Source organism: Panthera leo, chromosome B4 (genome assembly GCF_018350215.1).
Source record: "Panthera leo isolate Ple1 chromosome B4, P.leo_Ple1_pat1.1, whole genome shotgun sequence".
In the NCBI taxonomy this organism is placed as follows: domain Eukaryota; kingdom Metazoa; phylum Chordata; class Mammalia; order Carnivora; family Felidae; genus Panthera; species Panthera leo.
In genome coordinates this window covers 120,414,420-120,435,048 of record NC_056685.1, presented here as the reverse complement: position 1 = coordinate 120,435,048, position 20,629 = coordinate 120,414,420, and the positions used below count along the sequence as shown (strand labels likewise).

The 20,629-nt window shown below is 38.1% G+C and overlaps 1 protein-coding gene across 1 annotated transcript in view; it reads right to left on the bottom strand.

Moving 5' to 3' along the window:
- Positions 1-20,405, bottom strand: part of NR1H4 (nuclear receptor subfamily 1 group H member 4) — a 74,138-nt gene extending 53,733 nt beyond the window's left edge. The window contains exons 1-2 of the mRNA XM_042944658.1: positions 20,287-20,405; positions 2,755-2,886 (exon numbers count right to left, since the gene is read on the bottom strand). Of these exons, the coding sequence (XP_042800592.1) occupies positions 2,755-2,833 (79 nt within the window). The 5' untranslated portion in view covers positions 2,834-2,886; positions 20,287-20,405. The remainder of the gene's footprint in view (positions 1-2,754; positions 2,887-20,286) is intronic.
- Positions 20,406-20,629: the final 224 nt, after the last annotated feature.

The window sequence follows — 20,629 nt, the reverse complement described above, 5'->3', positions numbered from 1 at the left end:
AGCAACTTGTGGATTCAGATGTTAAAACTAGACAGTGGTTCTAGAATTCCCCATCTAATCATCTCCTTTTACTCATGTTGGTTAATGGGGATGCAGGGTCCAAAACCAGTTGTCTAGACTCTTTCAATGACCCTAAATAAAAATGAAAAGACAAGGCCTTAAAGTCCATTGCAGACGTTGGGCTTTTGCATTTACTATTTCCTCTGCCTAGAATGTTCTCCTTGGCTTCTTGTCTTTCAGTCTCAGCTCAATTGTCAACTCCTCAGAAGCTTCCCTTGGCCACACCACTTAGAGCAGTCCCATCCTTCCAGTTACTGTGATATCACCCTGTTTTATTGTTTTCATAGCACTTACCACTACCTCATGTTATTTTGTTTATTTATTTATTTGTATGCTTATTGTGAGTCTACCCTCCACTAGGATCTTGCCTGTCTTTTTCCCTGCTTTATTCCAATGCCTGGTATATAGTTGGTACTCAATATTTGGGTGGAAGAAATGATAGCTATCCATATGCTATACAATTAACCTCACTTTCCTTTGTTGTAACAACATGATAGCTGGTTTTCATTACACAGACCATTGGAAAAGAGTTTCACTCTCCAGCTAGTTGAGTCCATGGGTTAATACTTCCGAGTCTCTAGCATATCTCAAAATCCAGGAGTGGTGAGTTAGGCACTGTGGGTTACTCATCCATGGGCCATAGTCTTTTCCCTGGTGCTCTGAATCCTAAGCTCAGGATGGGAAGCCCAAAGAATCCAACAGGCTCATCAGGAGACAAAAGAAGACGGGAGGAGGAATAAGGAAATTAAAATGAAAGTCTCCAGCCACCGCTTTGCTGTACCTTTAGCTCAGATATGTTGTGTGGAGTGAGACTGAGCTCCCAGGAGGAAAGAGATGTGATAAAAATGCTTAGGGCCAGCTCTAGAACTTAATGGAGAAAAGGAAAGCATGTCCCAATGGCCACACTGGATATTAATTTACCAGGAGAGAAGACCAGATGAAGATTTGAGGAAACTGCTCCAGTCAGGAATAACAGCTGTGCTGGTGGCTTATGTGTCTTATACTATGTATTCTCAGAAATCTTAAATGACTGTGTTAGGAAACAAATTAAGAATGTGGTCTAGCAAAGGAGAGCTGGAGGAAAAGCAACACTGAAAGCATGAGTTATAGTGCTTCCTCAAGCAATCATTTCCAGATGCTTCTAACGTGACAGCACCTTCACAAATTTTTCTCTATCTGCTCACATCTTTTTCACCTCATGGCTGATGAGGTGAGCCTTCAATCTAATAATGTGCTTTCTCAGAGATCCTACCATGCAATCATAAAATTTCAGTGAAGTGAAAAAATAATCTTAAGTGGAATTTTCCTTAGTCTATGATATACATGTACAGTTTTAACTATCCTGTGAGTTCTGATTAGTAAGACAAAAATTATAAAGATGTCTATGCAGGTTGTTTTCAGGACTCATAAAAGGGTACAACAGAAGTAAATGGTCATGTAAATGGACATGGAAGTAGGCACCGTTGTCTTTGAATGCATCCATAGGATGAAGAAACGCCAAATGGAAGCAATAAGATACAGCACTTGTGTCCCAGAACTGGCATTTCATAAATAATTACTGCTGCCTTTGGTCTCTCTGAGAGTTACTGATAAATATCTCTTTTTCTCCCTAAACCTCTTTTCTCCTTCCCTTTTATTATTTATTAGTTGGTTCTTATTTAGCAAGTGCATACTAGGATTAGTAAAATATGGTCACTGCCCTTAAATGCTCTTATACTGTATGGTACAGGTAGATATGTAAACAGGTAATACAAATAATGACCTCTCCTTGGAAATGACCTGCTAAACCATTACACACTAAGATGCTAATGACTACTGGGTAATAGCATAAGCTATTAATTAATATTGTTCAAGGTTGTCTGCAAACAAATAGGCAAGGATGTCATGCCTTCAAATATTGCATTTTGTGGAATTATAAATGTTTGCATTTTCACTATCAGAGTCCATGGTCCATACTTTAATGTAGAGTAAAAAACTGGGAGCATCCAAGCCTCCCAGAAGGGCTATTATACAGAAGGGAATTATTTTAAGAGTGGCAGAAAGCTTCCCTGCCCCATCTAAAATATTGCTGCTGTTGAGTCTTTGCTGATGTTCTCAACTGAAACTATATGAGAAGTTTTTTCATAAATGCATAAAGTGAAGCAATATATCATTTTATGGTATCATCTAGTTACAGATCTACTGAAAACAACTTAGTACAGATTGTCCTCAATCCAATTTAAATGACTAATCATGACACTGTGCCATATATCCCCCAGCATGGGAAGAAGAGTAGAAAGGAAACTTATTGCAGAACTATAACCTAAGCAACCCCAACCTTTTATAGGTATAATATTAAACCATAAGAAGCATGATTTCATACTCTAGTACATGCTATAATAATATCAGAATTAGCCTGGAACAGGAATCTGTTTCTACTCCCAGCTCTGTTAATTATCTAGCCTCATGGCCTTGAACAAGTCACAAAGCTCTCTTGCCTTGCAGCCCTCGACTATAAAAAAGAAGACCATCAGGCTCAATAAATCCAAGGTGTGATCTGCCTCTAACCTGGCATGGTATCTAATGTTTATTGAGTACTTAGATGGAACAAAAACTTTTCTGGGTTCTGTTGGATTCATCATCTAGGCTTTTTTTTCATGTATTTCCCAGCTGCACTTTATTTTCACTTATATTCAAATGAATTTGACAACTTACCAAATAAATTTTCAGAAAGAGAAAATTCATCCGTGACAGGTAAGTGGGAGTGTTCGATGAGATTCATTTTTGATCCCATCCAAAGTTCTATTTAAAATATCCCTTTGTTACAGTAGTCTTCAAAAGAAAACTCTGAAAGACAAATAAGTAGTAGAGTTTGAGGAAGGGTGGGGGCATAGATATTTAGTTAAAAGAGAGAGGGAGAAAGGGAGCAAGCTTATACACAAAATAGCAAATGGATCTGTTTGTAGACATTTTGCCAGAGCCTTTCTGTACATATCTGTTCTCAGTATTTATCATTTTTACCCCTCATTTGAACTTACAAATGACCAGGATATGTGCTTTCAAAAGAGATACTCTGTAATGGATCTGGGAAAACACCATATGTTTTCATTTAAATTTCAGCACTTGAGAAATTTGTACAAGATTTGATGACATTTTGGTTGTGTCTTTATTTCTTTTACAAGTAGAAAAAAATGGAAACAAATAGAAAGGCTTTGATTAAAAATGGGATAAATCAATGACTTAATCTCTTAAACCTTATTCCTAAGTTGAACAGGTATTTCCAGACACAAAAGTGATTTAAGACCATTTCCTTCTGGAATTTTCTTTAGTAGGCACTATAGCAGCAAATCAAAAATTCACAAAATGTTCTCACAGGATCTTAATTTTTGCTTTTTAGAGAAAATTTCAGAGGCTTGCATTTTTCACTCTCAGGGTCTATCATGGTCTTCTATTTACATGGGATAGAAAAAAAAGTTATGGTAAAAGGAAAAATAATGGTAAATCTCACCAAAGTGTCTGAAGTTTCATACTGAGTAATGTCCAGAATGAATCCAAGAACCCAAGGGAAGCAATGTCCACTTTTAGTTATATCTTTAGGCCTTCCTTCCTTCCTACCTTCCTTCCTTCCTTCCTTCCACTATGTTTCCTACTTTCCTGAAGAGATAACTTGAAAGGTCAAGTAATGAAAAGTTATACAATCAGAATTTCTTTTCCAAGGCTGTTTTCTAAGGATGATTTTTTTAGACCTTTTTATCATGTCTCTACTAAGAAATCATTTTGTTTACAAATAAATATTTACATTTGCTATTCAGGAAGAGCATATAGAGTTTCTGTTGGACAAATTTATTTCATTATAATGTCCCTACTATTTATGTCTCTATTTCTTTCTCTTTCACTCAGCAGAATGTTCCAGTTCAAGCAGAAGTGAGTTTCAGATACACTAGGCTTCTGGTAAGGTAGTCTACCAGACTATGCTGATGCATTCATTTATTTATTCATGCTTGCAAAAAACATTTACTGAGGATTTATTCTGCATTAAGCTCTGGGCTGGATCTTTGGCGCTAAAATGGTAAAAGAAAAAAAAAGTATCCACGATCTATGACATCAAGCTTAATAAAGAGATTAAAAATAATCACACATCGGGGCACCTACGTGGCTCAGTTGGTTAGGTATCCAACTTTGGCTCAGGTCATGATCTTACAGTTACTGAGTTTGGGCCCCGCATCTGGCTCTGCACTGACAATGTGAAGCCTGCTTGGTATTTTCTGTCTCTGTCTGCCTCTCCTCCACTCTCTCATACATGCTTGCTCTCTCTCTCTCTCAAAATAAATAAATAAACTTAAAAAAATCACACATATACACAGACAATTACAGATTGTCATGAAAGCTGGTGATAAAGCCTAAGATCAGTATGCTCTAATAGAGAGGTTGGGGCATGAAAAGGTGCCAAGATAGGGAAGTAACTGATGAAGAAGTGGTTTCAAGGGCAATTTTTATAGAGGGGTGGCTTCAGAGGCAAGAAAGAGAACCTCCTGCTACAGGATACAAAGCCCACTGTGGGAATGCAGACAAATCTGGGTCCATCTGGTGAACCAATGGCATGGCCCTACCAGAATCTACTCTCCAGAAAGCTAAGGGACCTGTTGGGGCGAAAAAACCCCATTCTAAAGTCAGAGGGAGCCAGGAACCTTCATCCTAAAGCAAACCTTAGTCATTTCAGAAATGTGTAATTCTCAATGTAGCACGGTTTGGCCAAACTATACTGGATTCAAAAGGCCTTCCTGCCACCCTAAGATGAGAGGGAAGGCTATAAATAAAAATGAAATCTAGAAGCATTGAAGTATAAAATAGAGGTAGGTCCTTCCAACAGAATGCAACAAGTAGGAGAGACTACTCATTCTCATGCAACTCTGGCACATATCACAGTGGAACTTTGACCCCAAGAGGACCAGGGCCTTTCTGGGGCAATTGTGAAATAGCAGCAGCACCATAGGTATCACCATAACCCATGGAGAAGGAGAGGAACTGTGACTGCTGGTTGGGCACTACTCTTACTCATGGACACAAGAGGTAATGGAAGAGACAGCCAGAACAAACCTGATCATGAACAAACATGAGGAGACCCTAAGGCACTTCTGAAATACTTGGACTCTGATAGAAAGCTGAAGGTCCTGAGTAATAAACCAGTAAAAGATGAGTTGTCACTATTTATAAGACCTCATTCATACTAACAAGCCAGTTGTGGACTAGGAAAATTCAACTTTTAATATGTGTGTATGAATTGTTTAGGTAATATTCACTGTGTATATATTAATATATAAATTAATTGTGTATAATCATTATGTATATGTGTCTGCATATTGTATAATAAATGGATTGAAAAGCCTCCCCAAAATTCAAGCAGCTATTCTTCTAGATAGAGTTCCTCCTCTGGAATAGGAAATTCCACAGTTTCCTTCCCATAATAGTTTTCAGGAACCCACAATATAGAGTTAGGAATTTCTCCTAATTTTCAATCCAAATGTATACTCTGTAATAACATAAGACCCTTTTCCTCTGGTCTTTAAAAAAAGCAGGGGAGATTTTAGTTCTTTGACTCTTCCCTTACATTTCCCTCTGTGCTATGTTTTTCTCATATTTGTCTTTTTCAGCTTTCAGTCATGTTCATCAAGCTCCCTCATACCACATGATAGCTCTGTAATATTTTCCAGGTATACTCATCTTTATTTTGGATTCTTATATTTTCCTTCTTATATTTTACTCTGTATGTTCATATAAACTTGGTATCTTTAGTTCAAGTGCCTGGCACATAATAGGCCCTCAAGAAATGTTGGCTCAATTAAACGATCTGTATTAATTGCTTCTCCCACTTAGTTCCGCCAAATTCCCTGCCATTTGGCACGCTCTTCCTGGAGAAATGGTACAAGATAAGGAAGAGGTTCTCCTATTATTAGCACAAAGGACATAATTTGTCAATCTCTCACCCAAATGAAAGTCCAATTCCCCAAATTCTGTAGCACTTGAGTTATTATCCCTGGCTGGAGATCCACAATATGGGTGCCCCTGAGTAGCTAACAAGAGAGCCCTCTAGAATCTGGAAACAGTTGGCAGAGTCTGCTCAAACCAGATTTGTTGGGTTTATGATTCCTCAAGGGACTTAAAGAAAAGGACACTCTTTAATTTTTGAAATGGTAATGCAAGCATATGGTAAGCAATTCAAACAGTACACTGAAAATTAGTCTTCCTTCTAGCTCTGTTACCCATTTCCGTTACCAAATTCAACTACAATGGCCAGTTTCTTGTGTATCCTTCCAACACTACACCCACTCTTAGCATAAAGGGCCCTTAAACAGTGCCTTAAATCAGGGTTTGGCAAACTATTGCTCACAGGCTAACACTGGTCTGCCATCTGTTTTTATACAGCCTGCAAGCTAACAATGGTACTATACTTTTGGATGGTTGAAAAAAAATCAAAAGAAGGATATTTCATAAGACATAAAACTTATATGAAACTCAAACATAACTGTTCATAAAGTGTAAGTGGCACATAGTCACATCCATTTGTTTATGGAATATCTATGGCTTCTTTCCCCCAGAAAAGAAGTTGGGTAGTTGCAACACATACTGTATGGCCCACAAAGCTAAAAACATGTATTATCTAGCCCTGTGCAGCAGTTTGTTAATCCCTGCCTTAAACAAATAACAAAATAAGAAATCTTTTTAAGTAAGTAAATACAGGCAAACTATGAATAAATGTAATGATTGCCTTGGGGGTATAAACTCACTTATATACATCTCATAATAGTACGGTCTTCTTAGCAGCTCCTTACTAGGACTGGCGACTTTAGCCTTACCTGGTTTGTCACGTAATGAGCATCTACCATGTCCCAAGCGTTTGACAATTGTTTCCACATATATTATTTCTTTAATTAGGGTTACTTCTATGTCCTCCTTTCTGTAATATTTTCCACCCCCTTGTTAGGGGAAGAATTGCAATGGAAAGCCTAAGTCCCAGGAGACCCCACACCTTAGCTCTGCAGTCTTTTTTCCCCTCAAAACCTCCCTTCCATAGAAGGAGTCATATTTGTAGGTTGAGAATAAGCAATGAGTATTCTTTACACTAGTGGCCTCAGAATAGTTTTTGTTCATTTATCCCATATAAAATGGTTGAAAAACAATATACTCCATCAACACATTTTTTGGTTTATATCCATAGTTTTTCACTTAAAAGTTGCAAAAAAGTTAACTTCTGACATATTATAAAAATTGACATTTTATGTGTTATTACATTATTCTCAACCCTATTCAATTACTCTTAAATCTACTCTTAAATACCACACCAACTTAATATCTTCCCTTATCCTTCAAAGAAACACTCCCTTATCCTAAAAAGTGTTAACATCTGGAAAAAAATTTTTTATCATTCCTGTTCCTCTCTGAGTTCACATTTCATTCCACTAGACTGCAGAATCTTACTCCAGCGTAGCACATTTTAATGATTGGATGTCTATAATTGATTATCATATCATACTTTTCTGTAACTAAAACATGCGCATAAATATGAATTTAAAAAGTCTAGTGAGCTTAAGATTTTTAATGTTTAAATAATAAATATTCTGGATTGAGTTTATTACTAATTATTATCAGTGTCCATTTCATCAAAACTATACCTTGCCCATTAGGCTTTCTCTACAAATAGCATGGATCTTTCTCCTTGGAGCTAAAGAGCACAGGTAGAGAAAGTCTGTTGTGGATGAATGAGCATGCAGATGAGAAAGGAAGTCACCACTGTCAGGCACCAGCCACACAGCCAGCAATGACTAAGCACAGCATTAAAAGAACACCTCCTTGGGGCGCCTGGGTGGCTCAGTCGGTTAAGCGTCGGACTTCAGCTCAGGTCACGCTATCACAGTCACTATCACAGTCGCTATCACAGTCCGTGAGTTTGAGCCCAGCGTCGGGCTCTGGGCTGATGGCTCAGAGCCTGGAGCCTGCTTCCAATTCTGTGTCTCCCTCTCTCTCTGCCCCTCCCCCGTTCATGCTCTGTCTCTCTCTGTCTCAAAAATAAATAAAAAAAAATTTTTTTTAATTTAAAAAAAATAAAAGAACACCTCCTTAGAAATACAGTTAAAGGTTCTGTTTAAATACTGAACTTTAAGAAACTATAGACAGAGAACCTAAAAATTCTCTGGAGTTAGTAATAAAAATGCAGATCACAGAAAGCCATTATTTCTATTCAGATAAATTCATGTGTGTGTTAATACACAAAGGATTGAATTTAGAATCAGAGCAAAGAAAGAAAGATGTCTGGATTTGCACACAGACTTCCCTACCTTTCTGTTTTCCTGAAAAGTTAACATTTATTTTTAAATGAAAGTATTTTTAAAATAAAAGAACCATTGCAGAAAATTCAGACAATACAAAAAAGCATTTGAAAATGCCAAATTGCATTCTATAATCTTTTTTTAATCTACACTCCCAGCAGCATTCGGTAAGAGTGCCTGCCTTTCTCAGCACACCTTCCTTCAGCAATCTTCGCTAACCTGATAGGTGACGAATCCTATCTCACTGTATTAAATTGCATTTCTTTGATTATTAGTAAAGTTAAAAAAAACTTTACATCTTTTTTTCTTTTTACTTCTTTGTTTTGAGAGAGAGAGAGAGAGAGACAGAGAGGGCATGTGCCCATGAGCTTGGGAGGGGCAGAGAGAGAGGGAGACAGAATCCCAAGGAGTCTCCATGCTTTCAGTACAGAACCCAACACAGGACTTGATCCCACAAACTGTGAGATCATGACCTGAGATGAAATCAAGAGTTGGATGCTTAACAGACTGAGCCACCCAGGCGCCCTTTTACATCTTTTTTGTCTATATGTGATAGTTTCTTTACATTTTCTGTTTATGTTCTTTGTCACTTTTCTATGGAAGTGTTCATCTTTTTTGTTGACTTATAAGAGTTCTTTGCATATTGAATGTATTCCTATTCTGGAATATCTGGAATATTTACTACAAACATTTTTATTTGCTTTTAATTATCTTCACCTGAAAAGTTTTTCCGTTGTATGTGGTTAAATATATCAGATTTTTTAAGCTTATTTTTATTGCTTTTTATTTTTAAGTTTATGGTACAAGGTGAGTTTTCTCAGAATTGTTTGTTAAATACTTTTTCCCACTGATCTATGCTCCTTTTATTGACTCTAAATTTAGTTTCCCATTGATCTCACAGTTCTATCTTGTACCAATATTATCCTTCCCTATTAAGGTTCATTCTTTTTCAGTGTTTCCTAAGATACTCTCATCTTTTTATTCTCTGTAGTAAATAATCATATCTTGTGTCACATTCTTTTTCTAAAAAGTTTCTTTAGGAGTTTGAGATGGTACCAAACCTATATATTTAGGTAGGAGGATTTACCTCTTTATAATATGCAATTTGCTTTTCACGGGCAAGTATGTCTCTATTTACTCAAATGTGCTCTTATAGCTCTCAGTTTTGTAGATTTTTTTCCATGTATGCCCCAATGTCTCCATGGACACTCCTCTGTCATTTATCTTTCTCCTCCTCATGTGGTAATTAATGAGTTAGCTACATCTGTCATCTTCCCCACTGTAGCACAGGATTGTAAATTCGAAGAAGGCTGGAGTCACAACTTATATTTCTTCTGTGCCCTCCTATCACACCTGGTAGTGCTACACATACACAGAAGCAACAGCTGTGGTCTAACAGAGAATAGGGATGAGACGTGAGATTAGGATGGAGAACTATGCTGACCTTCCCTAGCTTCATGTATGACCTGGGACTATTCACTTAACACTTCCTTCCCCATACTACACTCTGAGCTTCAGGTGAATGAAAACTTAAAAGTCTAAATTATAGGGCTGCTGTAGAGATTAAAAGGTAACCCTTCATAAGTGTTTACATATATGTATGGGTGACATGTACACAAATGTTCACTGCATTGTTTCCAATAGTAAAAAATTGGAAACAGCATATATGTCCATCAACAAGACAATGGACAATAAATAGTACATGTATAATGCAGTAAGTATATTCCTAAGTGCTATACAACACCTAAAGCGAATGAACTAGGACTATCCATATGTATTCATATGGATCAAACTTAAAACATCTTGAGCAAAAGAATCAGGTTACAGAAAAATACAGTTTGATAAATGCATATAAGTTTAAAGATATGCAAACAATGCTCTATATTACCATTGATACTCTAATGCAGGGGTCAGTAAACTAGGATTCATGAGCCAAATGCAGCCTGCCAAAGATCAAATTTGCCCTTTTGTTTACATATGTCTGTGGCTGTCTTCCTGCAACAATAGCAGAGTTAAGTAGTTTTGACACAGTCCATATGGCCTGCAAAGCCTAAAATATTCACTATCTGGCCTTTATAGAAAACACTTGTGATCCCTGCTGTAACCTCTAGAGACACGTATGGAAGTGTTGAATCCACATTCAGAACAGTGGCACAGAAAGACTGGGTGGGTACATAAGGGAATTTCCACAGCATCTATAATACTCTCCTTAAGCTAGAGGGTAAATACAAGGAGGCTGATGATATTACTCAATTTTTTGCATATGGGAAATATTTCATTATGAAAAAAGACTGAATGAAACCATGTATGTGAAAAGCTTCCTCATCTATGAAGTTACACAAGTTCATACAGGATTCTATCATTCTTAAGGCTCTGAGGAGAAAGTATTCCTTTCCGTAAAATGTTTGGGGACTCTGTGTCAGTGTGGAGCTAGTGGAAATGCTGAGCAACACAATGAGATCTATGTTCAAGAGTACTCTAATGAGAAGGTGGCATGGGCAGGGTAAGCAGTAAAAGGAGGAAATTTGCTGCTGAAGTAAGATGACTTTATGCTTAGCACAGTGGTGTCTGGATGGATGGAAAGGAAGAGACTTGAATAGAGCAGATATAAAGGAAGAGCCAGGACAGAAAGAAGCCTAATGATTCAAAGTTTAAGCCTTGAGTATTTGTGGGAGCAGGGATAAAATGTTTATTTTACTTTATGTTTATTTGTATGGTGCTGCAACCTAAGTCTTAACTTAAGGACCCAGGAATAGTTTCAGAAATGGTATGCACTGTTTGTTTTTAATGTGATAAGACACATAGTGACTGGTAACTTGGACTCCCACTTTCTAGTTATCAATTTTTACTTGTTTAGATCCTGCTTGTGACAGGAAGTTCATGGTATGTAGAGCTTTTCTGATGCAGCATAAACCATGTGCAAGTAGAGATCTTGGAAAGACCCTGTTCCAATTAAATAGCTTTGACTGTGATTTAGAAGAATCTCAGTTTTCAGAAGATGAAGATAAAAACTATTTATATATGTTGGTTCCCTATGAATTCTACACACCCAAGGACACAGTCCTTGGGGACATTTTTCTCAGATGAACCCAGTTGTTGATGACAAAGTATACCTTTTGTTAAAAATGTAAATCATTCTTAAATAGCAGGGAAAAAGTAAACTTTTTCTAGCTATCATTATTTCATGCCCAGGGGAAACCCTGGATTTAGCCCAAAGTCTGGAAGAATGTTCTTAAGAGAAAGGAGCTCTAACGGAGCTCCTTAAAAAAAAGAGAGAGATTTATCTTTCCAGGAACTTGGTTTTCCCAGAAGCACTCAAATTTAAGTCATTCTTTTCAGGGTAAAAATACAAATTTAATTTAAGGTAAATAGATCTTTCTCAAAGTCCACAGAGATTTATAGGACAATCTGTGGCCAGTACCAACCACAGGTCAGGCAGGATAACTGCAAGTCAGTATGGCCATTGTGACTACATTATTCTGAGAACGATGCCCTATAGGAACCAGACCATATTTATTCCTATCAGAGTAGTACATATTTGGGGAGATATAGATTAAAATAATATCTACCATACTATGAGTACTCAGTATATGGTAGCATCATCCATGCTATGTTATCTCATTTAATCTATAATGAGCCAAACAAATATTAACATACATACTTTATAGATGAGAAAACTGAGGTTCAAAGAGATTAAGCAAATTTTTCAAGCTCACACTGCTAGTAAAAAGCAGAATGGGGACATAAACCCACATCTAGCTCTAAATTCATGCTCTCTCATGTACTCTCCCACCAAGACTGTCACTAACCACTTACCAGCCCCTAGTAAGGGTGAATCGGCAGTTCTGCAAGGTCACTTCTGCCTAAGGCAGTCAATGTGTTCATATGCACATATTAATGAAGTAAGCCTATACAGGGCTTGCCCATTATATTGTTTCTTCTTTTGTATTTCTAAAGTACCCACTTAAAGGTATATTTCCTTGAGGCATTGTGAACCAAAAATACTTAAGCCAACCAGACCTCGACAGCCCTTTGAGTTTCTGTGCTCTGGAGGTTACACAATGGTGCCTATAGAGTGGCTGAGCTTTGGGGCGCTCCCGGGTGGCTCAGTCGTTTAAGGGTCTGACTTCGGATCAGGTCATGATCTCATGGTGTGTGGGTTCGATCCCCACTTTGGGTTCTGTGCTGAGAGCTCAGAGTCTGGAGCCTGCTTAGGAATCTGTCGTGATCTCATGGCTTGTGGGTTCGATCCCCACTTTGGGCTCTGTGCTGAGAGCTCAGAGTCTGGAGCCTGCTTAAGAATCTGTCTCCCTCTCTCTCTTTGCCCCTCCCCAACTAGCGCTCTGTCTTTCAAAAAATGAAAAAACGTTTAAAGAAATAAAAAAGTGGCTGAGCTTTATTTCCAGCTGACTATAAAAGTTGAGGCCCTGAGAGCCAGGAACTTGACAGTGAGTACCCTTCCATTCTGTACCTGCTCCCTGCTGGTCTTGCTCAAACTCCAGCCTGGCTTCTCAACTACCTTCACTAGCACTAACCTTCAGGAGTCTTTGATACCACTTGGTACCTCTTCTTGTCACAGTTGTAACTCTGTCTTTGTGTTTGTGGTGAGTGGTTGTCTATCTCCCCCACTGGACCATCAGCTCCAGGAGAACTCACATTGGACCTCCAGTGCCTAGCAGACTGCCAGGTATGTATTAGATACAAAATAAATACTTACTGATTGAATGAATTAGAGGGTGGACAAATAAACTAACTGCACACACATATGAAAAAATGAATAATATACCTTAGTAGATAACCACCTTTAGAGTCCATCTTGTTTGGGCCACAGGACCATTAGTGAATCGAAATGTACAACAGCAACACACATAGAAACTGAAGAAGGATTTTTTTTTTAATCACATACAAAACCTGACAACTAAGGCTGCTTTCTCACAATGAAGCCCTCATTAGTGAACTGTATCCATTCTTGTTGGAAATCTCTTAACTATTTTAAATGCGAATTAACCATCCCATAAAATAGTTTTAATAATCCTCCCAAATCTCCTTTTGTTAATTTCTCTTCCCTCAGAATTATCAGAAATAGTTTTGTGTCTTCTCAATGTTTACTCTTCGTAGTCAAGAAAGCTGTCTCTTTTCCTCCATAATCTTCTCTAGTCAGAATGGTCAAGAAATTATTTATGCTTTCTCTATTACTGACCTATCATCTATTTTCCCAAATAGTTCATTAGATCTCCTAAAATTTTATGATTATTATTTATGTAAATTATTTGTTATTTGTGAAAGTAGACACCATACATTCTTCCATTCTACACTCCATTTTGCAATGTTAGTTTGCCACTACCCCTCAACAGATGAAGTCTATTCTCCAGCCCTCGAACATGAGCTGATCTGGTACCTTTCTTGACAAGTAGAATGGTGAACACAATGCTATGAGACATCTGAGTGAGACCTTAAGAGAACTTTGAGCTTCTTTTTCTCATCTAGGAATGTTGCCCCGAGAGTGGCACACTATGTATAGATGCCCTCAGATACAAAACCTTTAGGACAGAGAAGTCCAGATATCCCAATTGTCCCAGCTGACAGCCACATCAAAACTATAGGCATATTTACAAGGCCATCTTGGACCTTCCCTTCCAGTTGATCTTGTATCTGAGTAAGTCCCTGCAAAAATGTCAGAGAACCTACTCAGCTGACTCATAGAAATATGAGAATTAATGAATCATTATTCTTTTAAGTCAGTATGCTTTTGGGTAGCTGTTAACAAAGAAAAAAATAACAGATGTAGAAGCAGTACCTGTAAGAGGGAGGATGTAAAAACAACAACACAAAAAGGGCTAAAACATGTGGCCTTGGCTTTGGGATTAAGGGTTGGGCAGAGCCTAGAAGGGCAGTAAGGAGACTGCTTTGGAAATTGGAAGAACAGTGAGAAAATTACTATAAGAAACTGCAAAGGGGATGGATCACTTTTTATAGTCATGAAAAAATTGGCAACACTGTCACCTGTGGTAACTTGGGAGATGGAGTGTTTTCTAATAAACTTGTAGACCTGATTGAGGAGATTTCTAAGGAGTATAATGAATGTGTCAGTTGGTGTTTTTAGCTATACATGATAAGGTCCATAAAGAAAGAGATGAATTAATGAAGGCACTGTTCATTTTCAAGTAGAATTTAAAGTAAAATGATGCGTTCAAGACATGCTAAGTTGAAAAGTAAGACTGTTTTGCATTTTTGGTCTCTCCATCTGGCAGAAGATTCTCAAGTAAGAAATGGACAAAGGGTAAATATCAAATCATGGGTGTGGCTGTAAGATCCTTGCTAAGAGTTCAAAAAATTTAAGGAGGTGCCTAATAGATATTCACATCTAGGTAAAAAGGCATTCTAGGTAAACGGGCATAATCCTGTTATCTCATAGCATTGTTCCATAATCGCTTGACATGTCCAAAGTAGAAAGAAGCCTGTCTCAAAAAATTATGGATGTAGGTTTTCAGGCACAGAGTAAGTCCTAAAAAGGCTCATAATAAATCCATAAAGTGTTATGCAAATTGTTCTAGTGAGACCAATGCTATCTTGAACCAAAAGCTGATTTTGCATTTTTTCCCATTACTGAATGAAGTCTATTTCATCAAGTCTATTTCATCACCCCTTTAATGAGCTGTTATTATTACAACTTTCTTTGACCAATAGAATTGTTTGACTTCTGAGACTAAGCCTCAAGAGACCTGTGACTTCTGTTTTCACCCTCTTGGAATGATGGGCTGAGGCCACCATGCCATAAAGAGGCCAGGAATGAAATACTCCAGGAGAAAGAGACTTGGTCATTCCAAGCATCCCAATCAACAGCCAATATCAGAGACTTCAGTCATGGGAGTAAGACCTAGTTTATCTTCCAGTTGAAATCAGTTGCATGATTGAGCCCAGGAAAAACCAGCAGAAGAATCACCTATCCAACCCATAGAATTACAATAAATAATAAATCATTATCTTTTTCAGCCATTAAGTTTTGGGGCAGCTTGTTACACAGTATTAGATAACTGATTATAATCCCCCAAATGAACAATATGGCATGCTGGCTTTTGTCTCACTGGTATCTAAAGAAAGTGAGTATTTCCTTTAAAATAATATATTTACTCTTGGGGCACCTGGGTGGCTCAGTCGGCTGAGTGTCCAATTTTGGCTCAGGTCATGATCTCACAGCTCGTGGGTTTGAGCCCCACATCAGACTCAGTGCTGACAGCTCAGAGTCTGGAGCCTGTTTCGGATTCTGTGTCTTCCTCTCTCTCTGTCCCTCCCCTGCTTGTGCTCTGTCTCTTTCTGTCTCTCAAAACTAAATGTTAAAAAAAAATTTTTTAAATAAATAAAGTAATATATTTACTCTTTAAAAATGGTATCTCAATGTCAAGTTCCAATGTCAATGCCAAGTGAATTCATTTACTCACCTATTTATTCAGCCAATATACATTTATCGACCCTGTGTCAAGCATCAGATATAAAGACAAAAAAAAAAAAAAAAAAAGAAAGAAAGAAAAATCATGATCCTTCAGGAAGCCTAGTATAAACATCAGTCAAGGAAACCCAATTAAAATAGTGTGGGGGCTGCTATGACAGAGGTAAGCATAAGTCCCTTCAGGAACATAAACAAGGACATTCATTTATTCAACATTCATTAATTCTCCACTATGTATCAGACTTTGATTTAGATCTTGGAACTAGAGTGAAAGATGAGAAAGAAAAAAAAATCAGTACATTCTAGTGCAAGAGATGGATAATTGAAAATAAACAAAAAGTGAGATTTCTACTAATGATAATAAGAAAATAAAGGGGACAAGTGATAGCACGATGCCATCGGACACTGTTTTGGACAGTGGGAACCAGGAAGAGCTCTCTGAAGAGTGGAAATTTAAGCTGAGAAGTGGAGGATAAGCAGCAAAGCTCCAAGGCAGAGTGGTCAGCAAGTTCTGAGAGCCAGGCTCAGGACACTGGAGGACAGCAAAAGCCCAATGAAATGAGTGAGCAAAGGGAGAGAACAGGAGGTGAGGTCTGAGAGAAGACAGCTTTCATATGGCCTTGTTGACTGTGGTAAGCAGTTTGGATTCATTCTAAATGGGAATCACTGGTGGGTGTGAAGCATGTGACTAGGAAATATTTCTGAGGGTGGAGGGCTGCCTCTTGAATTTAATCCTGAGTGGGCACTAGACTAGGAAGAAGGCATGCAGTGGGATGGCTATAGGAAGGGAAATAGCATGCTGTGTGCAGCATTGCAACAATGCTAGTGGATTCAGCTGGCATCAGTGGGGGAAGAATGACCTACCTCTTCAAGACATAGTGTCCAGAAAATTGACAATTCCTTTGAGGGAAAAAAAAATTAAAGCTTTGTACCTTGTATCATTCTTACAAATAAGTCTCAGGTGGATTAAAAACTTTAAAATTATAAAACTATTGAGAGAAAATATAGGAAAATACATTCATGACCTTTATGAATGTAGGGATTAAGAAGAATCTATTAAATAATAAATAAGTAGTAAAAGAATAAATTTGACTATGTTAAAAGAAAAAAGAAAGAAATCAAGACACCATAAACAGAGTTAAATTTAGGAAACAAACTGGGAGAAAATGTTTACAGCATAAATAGCAGCCAAAAATTAGTCCAAACCATACATAAATAACTCCTATAAATAAAAACAGAAAGGATAAACAATCCAAGAAAGAAATTGGCAAAGGATATAAAGAGGAAAATTCACCAACAGGAAAACAAAAAGCCAATAAACATACAAAACATCTGAAATTAATTAATTAGAAAAATGCAAATTAATGTTAACCAGACAGCATTTCCACCTATCAGATTATCAAAATATTTTGATAATATGTATTTTTACAGACTACTAGTGAGGGCATAGGTTTTAGTCTTTTTGGAGGGCCCTTGAGCACTGTATATTAAAATAAAATACAATTCGGGGCGCCTGGGTGGCGCAGTCGGTTAAGCGTCCGACTTCAGCCAGGTCACGATCTCGCGGTCCGTGAGTTCGAGCCCCGCGTCAGGCTCTGGGCTGATGGCTCGGAGCCTGGAGCCTGTTTCCGATTCTGTGTCTCCCTCTCTCTCTGCCCCTCCCCCATTCATGCTCTGTCTCTCTCTGTCCCAAAAATAAATAAAAAACGTTGAAAAAAAAATTTTTTTTTAATAAAATACAATTCTAATACTTAAATATGGCTCCTGGATAAACCTTTGCACACATGCACAAGGATGTTCATTGCAACATTGATTCTGTTTAGAGTGGGAAGTAAAATCTCAAAGTTTATTAGAATTTTATCTTGAAAAATAAAAATTAATCAAAATCTATATTGCATTCACACATATTAATTTTTAGTCACCAGAACTCTGTTGTAATACTTGGACCTAACAAAGAAAAAATATGTTACTCTTTCTATGCATTATTTCACTTTGCAACCAAGTTGCATTATATTATTAGCACTGTATTGACACAAATTTATAAAAAGGAGAGAGGATAAGAATAGAAGACACTCCTTTATTACAAAAATTGGAAAGGGGCAAAGTGAGGGAGAAACTAACTGCCTGTGGAGGGCACAGGGATTAGAGAATGATAGCGTAGGGAGAGAGAAGAGAAAGATGGGTTGGTATTTTTATGTAGAGACGTTTGCCTTCCCACGCAACTAGGTAACTAAAAACACTCGTATAGTATGTGGCCACATCTCCACTGGCAGGAAATAACACCACAATAGGAAATAACTGGGAAAAAGAAAATTGGTCCTATTCTTTCGGCCCCTTCATAATCTATGTTGCTAGGATGTAAGAGGAAAATGAGACTATTAGTGAAATGAAGGGGAAACTCTTCCTATCAAGAAAAGAACACATGCCTTCATGTTTTCCTTTATTCATTCACCTGAGGACAATGTGAGCCTTTTAAAATCTATCACATGGTGATGTGTATTCTCCAGGCTTTCATAACCTGCAGACTCTATGAACCAATAGCAGTGCTGAGCTCCTCTTGGACATCCCTAATCACAGCACCATGGTGGGTTCATGGAGTCTTTAATTAAGATACTCTTAACTGAAATCTCCAACCAGCATTCCCAGACTGACCTCTGGGTTAAAGCAAATAGTGCTGAAACTTTCCACTTCCCCTACTCCTCTAGTGTAGTCACTAGAAAACACCCTACGAGGCTTTGGGAATCTTCACAATTGTGCTATGGCTAACGCATCACCTCTGTCAGCTGAACTGCTTGCAAGCAGATCCTCCTCCTCTCCCATAATTCCAGATTTCAAGTTTTCCCAGCCTCCAACAATGTCAGGGGGGCAAGGAAAGGACTTTGGAGTCAGAAAGACTCCATGTTCGGGACCTGTTACTTCCTAACCATGTCATCGTGGATAAGTTATTTGTCTTCTTTCATGAGGCGCCTGGCTAGTTTCAGTTGGTAGAAACATGATTCTTGAACTCAAGGTTGTGAGTTCTAGCCCCACACTGGGGGTAGAGTTTACTTAAAAAAAAATGAGTTGTCCTCTTTGAGCCTCTGTTTGCTCATCTGAAAAATGAATATAAGACAAAATTCAAGTAGGCTTATTGTGAGATGGGAACAGGCAGTTTTAGTAAAGCCTGTGACCTGTTAGTAGACGCTCAAAGCCAGTTCCATTACAAACTCATGAACACACACACACGTTTCTTTTCCTTTCCTTACAAAGTACTCAGGGCCTCACAACTATAGGGTGTTCCATTACAATCTGACCAGATTTGGGAGGTGTAGAGGTGTGGGAAGACCAGATTACATTACTTCACCTCTCCAACTATGGTGAGAGGGCAGAGGAGCCTAGAGAAAAACACTGCTGCAAATAGTGAGGAAGGGTCTCAGGACAAGAGTGTGTTGTCCCTGGCTGGTACTTATCAGCTACCTTCAAGTTGCATCAGCCACATTGCAACATTCTCAGCAAAACAGAAAAGTCCACGGTGCAAATGGCATAGGTCCATAATTTGGAGTGGGGCAAGGGGAGCAGTGACTCAAAGATGAAAGTGTCTACCATTTCATAAAATCACAGCTAGAAACCCAGTGATAGTTCCCTCAACATCTTTCTCTACTTCTCTTGTTAATACTGCCGAAGTCCTTCTAAGGCAGTGCCAGTGACACATCAAATATCTTTAAAACTCAGGTGAGTTTCCCAGAGAAAGAATCCAAAGTGAGTCATGTGTATCCCCTCCCCCCTTCTAAATAAAAACTCAGTTAAAAGAAATGATCCAGGCTCACCTTTCAGTTGCTTAATTCACTGTGGCAGTAAGCAGACAAGGAGATGCCTTGTCTGTAGATTCAAACCTTGGACACTTTTAATATTGAAGTTCTTCCTAACATTTTCCATCTTTTTTTAGTATTTCCATCTGATATTAGCATGATAAATGGAAAGCAGGTTTACAACCGAAATCAAAAGAGAAAGCTTTTAAACCTACTCTTCTCCTAGGAAAAACTTTTATTTTAATTAAGAATGGCTTAAATATTGTCCTGTCCCTAGGTCCCAAGTCATTTGATATTAGCAATATTCCCAGACTCACAGCAAGATCTGATAAATCACCAAAATAGAGCATAATATACAGGTCAAATTGTCTATGGAATCAGAACAGAAAACATTTCTGAAATTCACGGTCTCTGGTGATTCTCCTGGGTGACCACAATGTTTAAAAGATATCCCTAAATAATTTGTCAATAAGGTAAGCAACTGTTAGACCCATTAACTCCTGCTGCTTTTTGTTTGTTTTTAGTTTCTGTTTCTCTCCCTTCTTGTTTTCAGGATTTTACATCAAACTCTACTAACAGAATTCGTTCATCGACCACACTTCTTAACGTTAAAGAAAAATTTTAAATGATAACTTCCCCTCTGTTGCCTTGAGATAGACACCCCCTCCCAGAGGAATTAGGTACTCACTTGGATTGTCTCAGGTCAGAGATGAACTTTCAAGGCCCTGGGAGGATTCTGCGTCCAGTCTTCCTTCAAATCGCAGCAATTCTGCTACAAATGTTCAGAACCTGGGTTTGCATTGGGGTGAGTCCAGGAGACAGTGTGGTGAGGAGGAGGAGGAAGAGGGGAGAGTTCTAGTAAAAGCTGTAGATGATCACAGGCGGCCTTCCGGCTCAGCAGCAACATCTCTTCCTTGGCTCTGTGCCTCATGAACACAGATTAGTCATTAACAATCCTTTCCCTGATAAATGATATAAACATAGAAAGGAACCTTGGGAGAGCCTCGAGATTCCCAGGACAAACTCCCAGA